Source organism: Crocodylus porosus, unplaced genomic scaffold (assembly GCF_001723895.1).
Source record: "Crocodylus porosus isolate Cpor-Errol unplaced genomic scaffold, CroPor_comp1, whole genome shotgun sequence".
Lineage (NCBI taxonomy): Eukaryota > Metazoa > Chordata > Crocodylia > Crocodylidae > Crocodylus > Crocodylus porosus.
Genome location: NW_017728947.1, coordinates 5,796,709 through 5,812,523, shown reverse-complemented (window position 1 = coordinate 5,812,523; position 15,815 = coordinate 5,796,709). Strand labels below are relative to the sequence as shown.

The following is a 15,815-nucleotide window of genomic DNA, read 5'->3' as shown; positions in this document are numbered from 1 at the left end:
CACAGGTGGCTATTTTGAGCACCCAAGTCTGAAAATGTAAGCCTCATTCCATAAGATGGGTACAACAGAACTGCAGCCAAGAAATATGTATACATCTCAAGGTACTAAAGCCATGCAAGGTTAAGTTGTAAGCTAAGGGAAAGCACTATGGTTGCCTACAGACATTTAGGGCCCACATTCTAACACATGGCGCTTTATACAAAGCACTATAAGTTAGAGATCACCCCCTACCCCTGGACCTAACAGACATTCACCTGCTGAGGCAGACCACCTTGGGTAGCCAGCAGTACTCTAGCAGCCTCCAAAATGTCCCTCTCCCCAGCCCCACCCCCACCCCCACCCCCATCTCATCTCCAGCCACAACAAAGCCAAGCTGGCAGCTATATGCTGCCCTTGTCAAGAGGCTTGGGTGGGAGGCAGAGGAAGGGAGCCCTCCTATACCTGGCTTGAGCCTCTTGACAGCAGCAGCAAGCAGTTGCCAGCTCAACTTTGCCATAGCTAGAGCTGTGTGGAGAAGGGTGGAATGGAGCCTCCTCGACTTGTGGACCCCCCAAGCTTCCCCAGCTGGGGTACTGGGGGAAGCCAAGCTGGGCCCACGAGATGAGCGGGGCTCCCTTCCCCCACACCCTGCACAGACCTCTTGGCAGCTGCCACCTGGGATTTGCCGTGGCCAGAGCTAGGGGTGTGAGACGGGGTGGAATGGAGCCCTCTTACCTCACAAGCCCAGCCCAGCTCCCCATTCCACCCTGCCACCCCTCATCCAGCTCCAGCCATGGCAAACCCCAGCCAGCAGCTGCATGTTGCCCCCTCCTCTTCCCTAAGGCACTCTGCTCTACAGCAACTTCATCTAATAGTTGATTTATCCAAGATTGAATTTTCACGATTGTCAATTTTAAAAGCACTCTGCAACTGTGAACATGTGTTAAGTCATGGCTGTAGAGAGCTTTCAGACGCCAGATCACACAAATAAAGTAACTTGTGGAAACACCCTATAAAGCACAGGCCTTAAGATATGACTAAAATAAATAAACATGTTATTCTTCAAAGATCTTCCATCAGTCTAATTTCAGTGTCTGACTGCATCTTATTTGTGTTGCCACAGACTTTAAGCCAGGAGTCAGCATCTCACACAGCTCAGAATTCTTTAAAGCAATCACCTCGGGCCCCTTGGTTTGAGAACAAGCCCTAGTTTTATGAAGGAAAAGAATAAAGGAGGGCAGCACTAGAGAATATCAGAAGATGGATAAGTCTAGGGTAGGGAAGAAAATGAAGAGAAGTGAATACAGGAAGTTGGAAAATAAAGAATCTAATGGTTCACCTGATGGATGAATAAAATTTCCATTAACAGGGCTGTGAATTGTATACAGATGTTAAGGAATATATTGACTCTATGGGGGAGCAGGAAAGAAGACAGAGGAAGAAAACTAATTTCAACTGTTTTGTCTTGCCTTTAGATAGTCAACATCTGAATAAGTCTGCTTTTTGCAGGAATGGTCCTGCTTAGCCAGACCAGATTAAATTCCCTATTCCACTACACTTTTGTAACAACTCCTGTTCATACCTCTTCACTCCTAGTTCAAAGCCCTTTTCCATCCAAGCAGACGCTTTTCATTTCCATAGAAACTTTTCTTTGATTTAGCTGAGCCGGAATCTACTTCTCCTTCCAATCTGAGGAGGGGCACCTGATGCCAAAAAACTTGTCCAACAACTCTCCTAACTATATGGTTGGTCCAATAAAGATATTACCAAGGAGCCTTGCTTCTCAAACTGTGCTACAAGCAAATTCCTAGATTTAAACCACCTCCTGCATTAATCTTTGGATTCCTCAGATTATGGTCCAAATGTACAGCTAACTTGCTCTTTCTATAAAGGAACTCAGCTGGGACTCCAAATTTGGGCACTGCTGAATTTAGAAAAGTTCATATGTAGATGAAAATTGCATGGCTCTGGTACTGGGCTACATTTCTCTTGTGCTCTGCCTCCTTTATCCAAAATCATTTAAGTTTCCAATGTCTGATAAGGACATCAAAATAAGGAAGCAGTAACAATTCAAAAATACTAGTATTTACCTTGGGTGAAATCCTGGCCCCATGGAAGTCAGTTCCAAAACTCTCATAGCTTCCACTGGAGCCAGTATTTAACCCTACAGTTCTACCAGAAATAACATCAGGGTCTTGCATCTACAAGAGTATCTAAATGTTACATGGCAATCTCCCGTCAGAGCAGAATTTTTTTAAAATAAATTTTTGTTTTGGTTCTTGTGCCATGAATTTTTTTTTAAGTTTGTACCAAAAGAAAACTTGGCATATTTGACTTTGCTCAGATTCAGATCAAGATTTTTCTGAAAAGAAAAAAAATATGCTTTCAATGGAAACGAGGCATGAATCCCTGTTGATCTCTTATTTCAGTAAAGAAAGATCAAAGAACAGTACTAGTGTTCATTCTGACACAACTCATATCAAACCACTAGCTCCTCCAAGAAATTTGGAACAGTGGATGCCTACACGCATGCAGTGAGGCTGCTCTGACATGCTGTAATTACAGCATGTCATAGCAGACTCAATTAATCGAGTCTGCTGGAGAGTGATAATTACCACGCTCCAGCAGACTCCAACGTCACATGTATCAGCATCGCTGCACTGAAAATGGTGGCAGGGTGCTTTAACTAAAGCTCACCTAATGAGCTTTAGTTAAAGCACCTCTGCCACCATTTTTCAGCATGGGGATGCTGATACACGTGCTACTCTGGGCACTTTAATTAGAGTGGCTCTCTGAGCTGCTTTAATTAAACCACCCTCCTGGAGCACGTGTATAAATGCCCAGTGGATTTAAACCACATGCTACACTTTGCAAATGAAGATTCCCAATTGCTCTGTCCATAATTTGTACACCTTGGGCATGAATGTTATGCAACTACCTAAAAGACTTGCACTCCCAATTCCCAAATAAATTTTTAAAGGGGACTGGTTGTAGAAATCCCTTGGGCAGCTTTGAAAACATGAACCTAAATTGAAAGGGCAAATGTAAGAACTGCAATGTAGAAGCCTGGGTACCTGAATGAGGGAGGCAGCAGCTGGAATTTGACGGTTAAAGTGTTTCTGCCTTTGTTTCTGTTGCACCTTTAGGGCAAAACCTGAACCGAGAATTCCCTGTGGAAAGAAAGAAAACAAAGATCTCATTTTTAGAAGGAAAAAAATATATCAACACCCTGGCTAAATTACTTCATATTAATATAAGTTTTATTCAGCATCATAAAACAACCAAACTAATTATTTAGAGGAAGTGACTTAATAGTGCAGTAGTTTTAAGTCACGGTTGGCATTACTTCTCAAAGCATAAAAGGTTAGTGCTATTGCAGCCCGATTCAAGTCTGTAGTATTTCTGTCAGAGTCTGTAGGACCCTTTCTATTGACTTCAACAGTCTATAGCTCAAATAGCTAGTGAATTGGCATACATGGTATTCCTCACAGTCTGAAAACCACATAAATGCTTGTGTGAGAAAACAGTAGAATCTGGGAAAGTACTTTAACCTTGGCTTGCCTATCTTTCAATGTAATGAAAAGTCATTTACAGATGTTCTACAGTTTGAGGTCATGAGCAAACTTTTACTGCATTGGGTTTAGAAAATTTGGTCCCATGGTTCTCACCAATGACAGCAACACAGAGACTAGTGTTGATAGGCCACAGTTGTGTTTATCAGCATATCATCTGATGACCCTCAGAGGCAAATGATCAAATGGAGGGTTTTTTCATACATGCCTTCATCATCCATGTAAGTTGAGATGCTCAGGTACCTTTTCAGGCCCAAATGGGGGAACTCATGTACCTAGGCACATACATGTTTTTGTAGCTCAGTTGATGGAGAGGAGTTAATCTAGTGTTTAGTAACTGACCAGTCAAAAAGTGCTCAGTTAAGTGACTTAGCAAATGCTGTCAAATAATAGTAAAATATTTAAGATTTAATTTATTAGAGCAGGAAGAGAGAGGCTTTAATCTCCAGTCAGTTAGATAATGATAATTATCAAAAAGAACTGAGATAACTATTCCTGTGAAACACTAGTTTAAATTCTAAAAAACTGTCATGAAATTTTATAACTATGAATATTAGGTAAGTGTAAATGTGAATAATATTCAAGACTGAACAAATTTCTTTTTCCTTGGCTTTTATCCCAACACGCCACCAAAAATAAAATACCCACAGCAACTATAAAAAACAAAAGTCAGCTTTTAATAAAATTATACCAAGTAGGCAGCAAGCCAACTCTTTAAGCATTTTGCAGTTTGCATTTGGAGATGCCTACAGTTACACCAGATGGCCAGTAGGATAAGCTTTCTCATGCTGCTTAGTACCAAGTAGCTGCTTCAGTCCCAGGTGGCTTAATGGGGGGAAGGGCTGGAGGACCTCTGGAAGAGCTCACAAAAGAGAAGGAGAGGGTGCCTGCTCCTAAATGGAGCAAAAGTGTGTGTGTGTATGGGCCTGTCCTGATTTCTGCAGGGCTGAGAGATCAGAAGCACTCACTTCTGCCCTTCCTACCAGATGACACTATAATATAATTAAAAAGGTAGGCCACCACTTACACAAAAGCATTCTTGGCTTCCACAAATACTTGACAACTTTTAACTGTGGTCAAATAACTGGCAGTCAATTAACGTTATCTGATCCATCAATTAACTGGCTTGCCAACCCTAGGCTAATCTGGATTACTTTTTGTGATGTAGGCACTTACATAACACAAGTGAAATGTTGTTCTCCCATAAATAATAGTTGGTTTTTCTACATGTAGAAAAATAGGTAGTGTGGAGCATGGACAAAAAGAATGCATGGTATCATTCAACCTGAAAAAGCCCTGAGGTATAATAAAAATCCTTAATTTTATGAGTAAGCATGGTCCAAGTCATCTGTTTAGATGAGATCATCTCTATGGTAATATTTAATATAGAGACTGATAACCTGACAATAAAAAAAATTGGGATCTGACTATACAATGTCCTTTAACTATACAAATCGGAGAATTACAACAACAGTGAATAATGGCATCTGATCTTCCCAGCAAGGTAGACAAGTACAAGATCAGTTGGGTACCTTGGCTTTCTCATAAATAACTGTGCTGCTCAACAGTAGATCTCATTTAGAAACTAAAAGGAAATGTATTTTGTGGTCACAGAGAGAAGAGCAGCTCCTCATTGTAACTCAGAACGCTTTGCAGGAAGTGTTCTCAGTTGCAATCATCTCCCAGACCAAAGAGAAGTTCACTGTTGGTTCCAGGGGGGAGGGGAATCTAGCTACTGGCTGCAGCCTGCAGGTGGTTTCCCTTAGCAATGCCCCTCCTCCCTGCGAGGCTGCAGTGTTTTCAGAATGGGAGCAGGGAAAGGAGTCAAAGGGAGCTCATTCCAATACATCTGCCCCACCATCCAGAGGGGGTTGAAAAAACCCTAAACTGAACTCCTTCCACTCCCTCCCTCTGGCCATTCAAAAACAGCTTGGAGGCTGACAGGGAGAAAGACAACTTACAGAAGACACCATGTTTTGATACCTCTTCATCTGAATCCTCATGCAATGAGATTTCAGATTTTCACCCAATCAGCCATTTTTGAAGCAGTCTGCAGCTATGTACTTGTGTTTGGTCATAGCTGTATACCACTTTCTGTGGCTAGATCAGGAGAAAATTGTCACTTATGTCGGTGCCCAATGATTCATTTAAGAGAGGTCACAGAGGTGATGATGATCAGACAAGTGAGCTAGATAACATCTATTTTCAGAATTAAAAGTTTCTGTTATACCCTAAGGCCCCTTCCAATTCTGTTTCCGTATTTCTTTTCTTTCAATGGGACATAGATTCCTAGGAGCCTAGGACACAAATATGTAGAAATATTTAGCCACTGCTATCAATAAGAGCTGGACGCCAAAACACCTTTCAAAAAATTAGACCTTGAGTCAGCAGTGATTTGGGCTTCTGCAGACCAGATCCTAAACCACCTCTAAAATGATTAAAACTGAATTAAGTTAAATGTAGGCACCCAAGTCACAAAGAGAGATCCAAATTCACCTTCATTGACCACAAAATCACTCAGGCACGTAAATTCATTAGATATCTCCATCTTGGCCTCAAAACCCCTTAGGAGGCTAGGCTTGGACTATCGCTTATGCTCTGAAGCAGCCCAGGTCACTTGTTTTAAGAGTTTTTGAGCCAGACTGGAAGCAGTGGCCATAGAGGAAGGCATGCAAAGCAATGGAATGGAGTTCCTGCTGCCTGACTGGGATAACTCAGCTACAGAGAACTGGGGAGAAACTATAAAAAGAGGCAAAGCAGCCTACTGATGAGACTGGTAAGTGGACAGAAAGAATTAAATTAGAAAAGATTCAAGTTTGGGGGGGGTTCTTGTTTTTGGTTGGTGTTTTGGTTTGGTTTTTTTGCCATTCTGGGGGCAGACCTTCATGTTGGTTTTTAATTTATTTCAATACAATCAAAACAAATGCTTTAAAATAAACAGTGATTTTCTCTGTCAAAATTATAAAAAAAAATAAAAATGGAATTCTTCCAACACCAATAATAACAGAGCTTAGGTGTGAGTTAAGCCTCTAAATGGCTGATCATCAGGATCACTTCTGATCAGACACAGTAGCCTAAGCCAAGATGCTTAGGTATCTTTTCAGGCCAATATGGAGGCACCTCATGAATGTAGGTAAATAAGTGTTTTTTGAAGCTCAGCTTCTGTAGTGAAAATAATCTGGATTGCTGTTTGTTATGTAGGTAGCTAAATTCCACCAAACCTTTTTTAGTCACTTACAAGTTTGATTTGATCTGTCCCTTAATCCTTTCAAAGCCATGTACAGAAACGTCTATACACTTCTAAATATTTTGGGCCTACATATCCTGATTTAATAGGGAACTAATGTATATGTTTAAATTCATCCTTATTCAACAAAGTGCTTAGCAAAAGCTTAAAATGTGTTTGATGTCTCAGGGAATTAATAGCTAAATCAATCTTATCACACTCACTGAAAGCATAATCATTAAGGCAATTAACATATACATTACTTTATTTAACACCTCTCAAATCAGCAGAAAATGTTATTCCAGTATAAAATTTCATTTTCAGGCTGAAACATCCATTTCTCAAAATATTCTAGCAAATACAATTCTTATATAAAACTAAACACAAGAAAGGCTGCGTTTTATCTACTTAAGATATTATAAAAGTATGCAGAGGAATTGAAACTGTTATTCATAAAATATGCATTTATTAATCCATTCAAAAATAAACTGTCAGTAATAATATAAAAGAACATACCGCAGGAAGGGCAAAGAATGAAATAGCAAAAACTGAAAAACAAGAAGCAATGGTCTTTCCTATCCAAGTCTGAGGCACCTTATCCCCATAACCAATAGTTGTAACAGTCACCTATAAAGAAAAATACATATTGCATTGTCAGCAAACATAAATGTCATTCTCATCAGGCATTTTTACGTGAACAGTCAGTGTGTTACTGTTAAACTTGTAGAATTATGTGCAAGTCTAATTTCACCACTGAAATCTTACTTTGCCAGTCAGACTGAAGAAAAATGAAAAAAAAAAATTAGTAATTATTAAACCGGTTCCACATGAAACATTTCCCCCCTCCCCTTTACTTTGGTAAAATCAAAAACTGAAAAGAAAATTCTGTTTCAACTATTCCAACAGTCCCAGTTACCAAATGTTCTCAGACAGCAACTCCTTTAATTCTGAACAGAACCCAGAACCAGACCCTAGATACTAGGATACTGGTTATATTTTGATTTACCCCACTATCTGCATAACGTTAGGAAAATCAATTCACTCCCCCTTGTGTAAAAAAAGTACAGGAAATTGAATTACAATAAAGTATATGTATATTGTAAAGTAAAAATATTAATTTAAGTTGTCATGACTTGGAAAGCATTAGAGTACATGAAATTGCTGGGACATTGGTTAGCTGCCAGCCCGGTTCAGAATTGCTGATTTTATGTATGTGCAAGAGATGTTTGCTAAGGCTATAACATTACTATTACATCTGAAGGACACATACAGTGAACCTGTATGAGACTACAGGGGTCAATTATAAAATACGTTAGAGCTTAGTATTAATGGAAATTGTCATGGCAAAAGTTGAGCAATTTCATAGAGAAATTGAGCAAAACAGATTAACAAATCCTTAAAAATGCAGCCTGTTCAATGAATTACTAAATTTGCATAGCACGTCAACAGCAAATACAGACAGCTTAACTTACAGCACGAAGGAAATACCTGTAAAGTTAGGTTTTCAAGACATGGATGTGAAGATTACCACAATACCTATGCAGCATAACAAGGTTTATCGAGGCTGTACTGAGACATTATTTACAGGAAACTGAGGCTTTCTTGCATGCCCTCCAGCACTAATAGAATCTGCTATAACAACAAAAGTATGGTAGGTATAAACTCCAAGATCAGTTCAAATTTACACAAAGCATTTCCAAGTTTGGAATTCTGGCCAGTTGGGTGGCTAATTTTATTCAGAGGCAAGTGGTAAACTGGATGTGGCACTAGATTGGAGCACTGGAGACATGTATTCAAATCCAAGATCTTTCACTCACTCAAGCAATTACCCTCTGTAAGTTGCTTTACTTGTGCCTTGTCTCCCCTCCTACTGTGTTTTAATTTTTTAGATAATTTTTTCAAGGGATGGAAAGCCTGGCTTGAGGCCCTTGCCCGTCTTTGATAATAGTCCTGTTATAAGGCAGGAATGAATTGGTGGATGTGACACAGCAATCTCAAACAAGAGGTCAGGCTCCCCTTGGTTCTGCCCTGCACATTCTTTTGCATCTTGTATATATACTTATGACCAGTATTAGGTAGGGTAGGAAGCAGCCTAGGAAAGATGCCACAGTTTTATTTTGTTAAAAAAAAAAAGAGTGGGGGAGGGATATTTTGAGTGTTTCTATAAAATAATTCTGCCAGGGTGCAAATTCTGTGGTGAAAGGAGGTAATTCTGGCACCGCTGCTAACTTGGCACCTGTGGCAGACGCCCCTCTTGCCACCCCTACTTATACTACTAGGAAAATACATATTGTTCAATGGTGCAAGTTCGTTAATTTTATTTATATTTTGAAAATTGGAGTCCAAAGCAGGGTACACACAAAAGCTTACATTTTCTTCTCCCTTCCAACCTGTAATGCAAGTGATTCTCATCCAGGGTGATGGGCCACCCTGGGGTGCCACAAGATCCTTTGAAGGGTACCACAGGAAGCATGAAGAGATAAGTGAGGGATGAGTAGACAAACAAATACAGAGCAGGCTCAACCTCTCCCTGCCTGGCTGTTCCTCTGCCCTCACCGCCTGGACCCTCTGCAAGGGGGCAAATACTGTAATAAATACATTCGTATCTGAAATAGGGTGCTGCTCAGTTTACAAAAATGATGGAGGGGTGCCTTGAGACTACTGCTCTAATGCATGCACAAACATATTTTATTCCAAAATCACACAAACCTCCTTCCCTCCCTCTCCCCACATATATATCTTTCTTCCTGGTTGAAACTTCATGTGTTAAGTTTCAACCCTGCATAAACTTTTACAGCCAGGTTTTAAGCCCCTAAAGAGTAGAATACTAATTGTACAGTTGTAAAATAGGAGTTTATAATGGAAATACTGACATGGCCTCTACTCTAGCACTGAAAATGCATTGCCATAATGAAACTAAATTGATCCAAGTGCTCACACATTAAATTTTCATTGCAAATCAGCAGGAGAAGCTAACTGTTTTAATTAAGAACAAGATCATATGTACTCATTCACCATTTCAGAACTTTGATCTGGTGCACATCACCACAGGGACTGTGTTAAGTTTAATCTTGTTCCAATTAAACTTCAATAGTCTAGAGGAGGGAATGTGAAGCAACAAGATCACAACAAGAAATAGGAAGATTAGTCAGTACTGAAGAGAAAAGGGATCATATTTAAGACACCTGGACAAAACAAGAGACCATAATTTAATCAAGGACATAATGCTTTCTTTTCCTGACAGTGTGCTCGGAGCACCTCACACAGACTGGGGCAGATATGCAGCTGCCAAACATGGCTTTCAAGACTCCATGGTCTACAGAGGAAATAAAAATTGGCAGATGCCACAAAACTGAGAGAGCAAACAAAAAACCAGGAGGTTAATACAAGTACTGTATTGGCCAAACAAGTACTGGGAAATTTCCTTACAAAGAAGTGCTTCAATCGCTTTCTTTCTCTCTTGCTGGAACACAGCACCTCAAAAGAATTGAAACATATTTTTCAGGATGTGAAAAATTCTCTGGAGAATTTTTCTTCACTTACAACCAGACCCTATATTAAATAAGCAATATTGGAGAAGTGTTTGTCGTATAAGCTACTTAAAGCCCTATGGGATATCCAAATCCACACCACACTGATACAATTTCCACAACCTGTGCAATGAAACTATAATCAATTGGTTCAGATGCTTTCCTCTTTGCTCAGCCAACAAGATGAGAAGCAGCTTCCAACCTTCCTTCCTTTTTCATGTCCTCAGATGACAAGGTATTTAGCAGAATTGGCAGGTGTGTCAGAATCTGACAGGGCTGCACTTTGAATACTTCTGCTATGGCCTCAAACTTGTGACTTCTGGATTGTCAACTGTGCACCTTAGTGCCCATACCATCCCAGTCTCATAGCTCCCAATTAGAATGAATGTTCTTATGCTATTCACTGCCTGCCATTTGACATGGTGACTTCCAGTTGTGCATAATGAATGGAAAGTAGTTTCTTTCCATTTTGGTAGATTTTTACACTGACATTGCACAGCTACAAAAGATTAGATTTCCTGAAATACAATAAATAGGTGGACTTGATAATTTTAAATCAATACCTAACAATGATCTTCCTGGATGCTGCCAGGTTACATAAATATTCTCCTACACCTTGTGAAAATCTCAATGCACTTTTTAGGCACAAACCAGTTCAGCCTCATAACACCTCCCTGAGGTGAATAAGGAATAAGGCAGAATAGATTAGACCTTATAAACTAACTAAATAATATATACAGAGAAGGAGTAAAAGCATTTGTGTACTCAAATTCACTTCATTCACAAAAAAATAAGAAGAGAATGTGGACTATGCCAATATCTACAACTAGATAATGTTGCCATAGCTGGGGTGGACTGCAGCAGCTGATGAACAGTATACAGAACACCTATGTGTATACTAAATTCATTTTCTTTCTACTTTGAAAAAGAAAAGTAGAAAGTACTAGGAACATCAGGAAAGACCACTGACTATGGCCGCTTGTTGTCAAAGGTAACTGCATCTCATAACTCCAGACAAACTGATCAAGCTACATCTTTAAACAAGATGGATTTTGCCCCTCTCAAACTCTTTCTGGAAGACTGTTTCAAAGTCTCAGTCCCCTGACAGTTAAAAGCCTTCCTCTAATCACTAGCCAAAATATATTCATAGCTAGTTTACATCTAGATATTTTTGTACTTCAAATTAATTTCTAACCCTGCCTAACATATATATAGTATTCTACCACATCTTCTCTTGGTCTTTGTTTTGCTAGGTCAAACAAGCCAAGCTTTTTAAACTTATCTAGAGCCCCCTAACTATTCCAGGTATCGCACAATTATCTTAAAACCAGCTACATATGCAAAGCCATTACCACGCCATAAAAAGTCCATCCAGCTATAAAGTTAGACCTTGTAGATGTGTCCTAACTTTATAGTTGGTTGCTATCGAGCTTTAATTTGCAAGTGTAGCAGGGTCTCCCCTATGGCTGGGACCCCTGTCAACTGACAGGGGTCCCAGCCAGAGGAGTACACCATGCCCAGAGCTGAGACTCCCAAAACTGAGGGGACTCTCAGCCCCAGCACCTGCCGACTCTGGGTCCCAGAAGCTAAGCGGTATGGCTACCCCAGGGGTATGTGAAACCCCTGCGCCTTGGAGATTGCAGCAGCCATGATGTCCTAGGCTCAGGGTGCATGAAGTGGCAGGAGGCACAACTGTGTGGATCTCACACTGGATCCCTTTACCTGCACGTGTAGAGGAGGCCCTAGGAACAGAGAGAGAGAGCGGAACGTAGCTATGTGTCAAGGCTGAGTGGCCCCTTAGAGATTAGCTCATCCAGACTCGCATGAGCTTTCATAGGTGACAGCCTATGAATGGATAAATTTGATGAAGTAGACTGTTGCCTATGAAAGCTTATGCCTCTCCGAACAAGTTAGTCTCTAAGGGGTCACCATGCCCTGTTTTCTGCCTGGTAACATAAGCTGTCCAATTCTCCTAATCATCCTAGTGGCTCTTCTCTGCAAGAATCCCAAGATTTAAGATGGAAACCCAAGTCCTTCCCTGTATGACAGGCATCACATAAAAATAATAGCGCTGTATTGTATTACTAAGGAGATGATGAAAAATCCAGAATTTTTTTTTTCCAGACTACAAGGGCAGTTAACCTAGGGGAAACTAACCTTCCTAAGGATTTAAAACCACCCAAGAGGTATAGTATTTATAATTTGATAAGCTGTAAAATAAATTTTATAACAATGTCTTGATTATTTATTTTTGTTCATGAGTTAAATGCCCTGATCCTAAAACCCACAAAAATAATAATCCAATGGCCATGCACCCACAGAGGCACTAGAAATCACAGGGAATACAGGCTGCTTTGTAGTCATGCCTGATAATTAATCCATTGTTAGTTGTTTAGATTTTCCAGTACAGTGATACCCACTCCTTTTGTTTGGGACACTACAGGCTGCAGCATGCCAGCCCATCTTTACTTACTGATTAAATGAATGGAAACAGTGGGAGGTTAGCTGGCCACCATCAATCAGGGTGCACACAAAGTCAAAAGCTAACAGCAGGTATTGGATTTGACCTTTCCAACACTAAGCTTGAGCACATGTAGTTCTTGAAATCTACAGTATGGACAGTTTCTATTAACAAGCTTTGATAACTTTGTACAAACCCCATTTCTGCATAAATGCTATGTAAATAACATATATCTGCACTTAACATTTCTCTGGCAAGGTTCTACTGAAAAGTCCCACAGACACAAAACTGGGGAGTTTATCTATCCAAGTAGTGTCCTCTAAATCTCAATCAGCAAGATGAAAGGACATGCATATGGAAAATACCTGCAGACATTCTGACAAGAGTTCCAGAAAATCCTACAGAGAATTTCTTCCATTCAGCACTGGTTAGTAGATTATATTTAATAACGCGTAATAATATTTATAAGGGAAAAGCAGAAGCACTATTTAGATGGCACAGGTTAGAAACAAAGTGGAGGGAATTCAGAGCACCAGAACCTATGCAAGATAATTAAGCATATTAGAAAGAAGTGAGCCATGGCCAGAATTCAGAGACCTACTTCTGAAAAATTTTAGATCATTCATGAAAGAAGAAATCTAGCTGGTTGTTGGGTGTAGCTGTGTTGCTCTAAGGACATAGGCAGACATTTGTAGAATATACCCTAGGTAGATGTGATATCTTTTATTAGACCAACTGGAAAATTTGTTCTTCGCAAGCTTTTGGGCACAAACATCCATCTTCAGACATATAGACAGTCTATTGGTAAATTCACTGAGAAAAACAGAGTGGGAAAAACACAGCAGCTTGGAGTTTTTCCCCCACTGTTTTTCTGGAAGGATAAGGAGGGTATTGTTGATTATTTAATCACGGTCTTTGTATCTAGATACAAGTTTGTCTGTAGAAAAAAAGACTTATTGTTCTGATATATAAGGATGTGCATCAACTTTGCATAATACCACATAAACAGTATCTGCTCACTTTAAAAGCTAATGTGCTACAGAGAGATGCCCAAAGAGTCCAACAGATTGTTCAAGGGAGGACCCAAGTTGGACTGACTGGCAAATACATTATGAAGGCCCCAAGTAAGTTCACGTTAAAAAAAAAAAAACATTTTAGCTGGGGGAGAACTAAGGAACAGAGACGCTAGGCAACTTATCTAAAATTATGTAAGAAATCTGTAGATTCAGAGTTGTTAGGGGCTAGAAGAGACCTTTCAAGATCATGAGGTCCAGCCCCACTGTGCTTGGGCAGGAAAGACTGCTAGGGTCCGATGACCCCAGTAAGGTGAGCATCCAGATAATTTTTGAAGATAGCCAGAGTAGGTGATTGTACCACTTCTGGGGGGAATCCATTCCAGACCCTGGACACTCGAGTTATAAAGAAGTTTTCCTTGTGTAAAATCTAAAGCAGTCTTCTACCAATTTATGACCAGTAGTCCTAGTCTTCCCCTGGGGAGCAGACATTCTCCCAGTCCCTGATGTGCACCCCTTATATACTTATAGGCTGCCACCAAGTCCCCTCTGAGTCTTCCCTTCCCCAGACTGAACAGATGTTTGAAATGCATCAGTAGATCCATGCCAGGTTTTTGTTTGCTTTGCAGTATTGCACTGGTGGCTCATGTTCATTTATGGTTTATCAAAACCCACAGGTCTATTTTGGTTGTGGTACTAGTAAGTATAGCACTTCTGAGCCTGTAAGCATGTTGCAGGTTGTTTCTCCCCAGGTGGAGCACCTTATACTTCTCAGTGCTGAATATCATCAGATTTTGATCTGCCCAGCTTACGAGCCTGCCCAGGTCAGCCTGTATCCACCAGCCTATCCTCCAGCCTGACCACAGGCCCCCATAGTTTGGTGTCATTTCTGAACTTTGCCAGTCCGCTTTTAACACCCAAATCCAATGAATCTCTTAAAAAGCACCAGTCCAAGTACTGAACCCTGAGGGACACCACTGGTCACCAAGTGCCATGTTGACTCAGTTCCCTTATTGAGGCGGCGTGTTACCAGATCAGAGAAGGAAATGAGGTTGGTCAGGCATGACCAGCCCACAATGAAGCCATGTTGGCTGTCTGTTAGAATGTTGCCTTCCTTTAGTCTATTGCTAATGGATTTTTTGATATTTTTTTCCAGGATTTTTCCAGGGACTGACATCAAACTGACTGGCCTGTAATTCCCTGGCTCCTCCTTCCTAACTTTCTTGTAGATAGGTATCTGCCCCTCTTCCAGTCTTTTGGAACCTCTCCCAAATGCCATAAGTTTTGAAATATTTTTGCCATGGGTTGTGTGATGGCATCAGTCAATTCTTTCAGAGCTCTCAGCACTCTTTCAGCATAGCTCAGTCCTATATATATGTAACACCTGTACCCACTTGATTTAAGAAGTAAATATAGAGAATTCCACAAACCGAGGAATTTTCCTCGGCTTGTGGAATTTTTCATTACTCAGCTGAAATCAATGAAGTTGCAGCTGTTTACCATTGCTAAGGAGTTGGCCTAGAACATAATCATTTTCTAGAAGGAAATGTTCTTCATTGTTGTGGTTTCACATAAATAGAAGATCACACCCTAAAATCTCTTTGTACTTCTCTAATCAGAATTCTCTCCTACCTCCTTGGTATCTTTTATTAAAAGTCCATGGATAGGTGAAGAAAAATGGTGATCTTTATTAATTGAGGATGAATGAAGCTGCTTGTCGAGTCAACATTCAGCCAGAAGGGGGCAGTTGCACAGATCCTAGGCAAACAACATCTTGAAATATGAATTGCTTCTTACTTAAAAACCCTATGAAACCCTGAAAAAAGTTTGGAAAAAGGGGTGATGCAGTTGAGTTTAGTCTCTTTGTTTAGTAGAGTCCTAAAATAATGTACAAATTTGTTATTTCTTGTGTCCCAAATTGAACTCCGGGTATGTTCTACAAAAGATTTTAAACTGCATTTTACAATACTTAAATTATGAAGGATTTCTTTTACTAGGTAGCATTTCAATGACGCTATTAAATGATGAGTGTAG

The 15,815-nt window shown here is 40.2% G+C and overlaps 1 protein-coding gene across 5 annotated transcripts in view; it reads right to left on the bottom strand.

Moving 5' to 3' along the window:
• The window catches only part of KCNQ1 (potassium voltage-gated channel subfamily Q member 1), a 583,404-nt gene that overhangs the window by 407,808 nt on the left and 159,781 nt on the right, over positions 1 to 15,815 (bottom strand). For all 5 annotated transcript variants that reach the window (XM_019551702.1, XM_019551697.1, XM_019551700.1 and 2 more), the window contains exons 7-8: positions 7,294 to 7,404; positions 3,054 to 3,149 (exon numbers count right to left, since the gene is read on the bottom strand). In XM_019551702.1, coding sequence (XP_019407247.1) covers positions 3,054 to 3,149; positions 7,294 to 7,404 — 207 coding nt within the window. The remainder of the gene's footprint in view (positions 1 to 3,053; positions 3,150 to 7,293; positions 7,405 to 15,815) is intronic.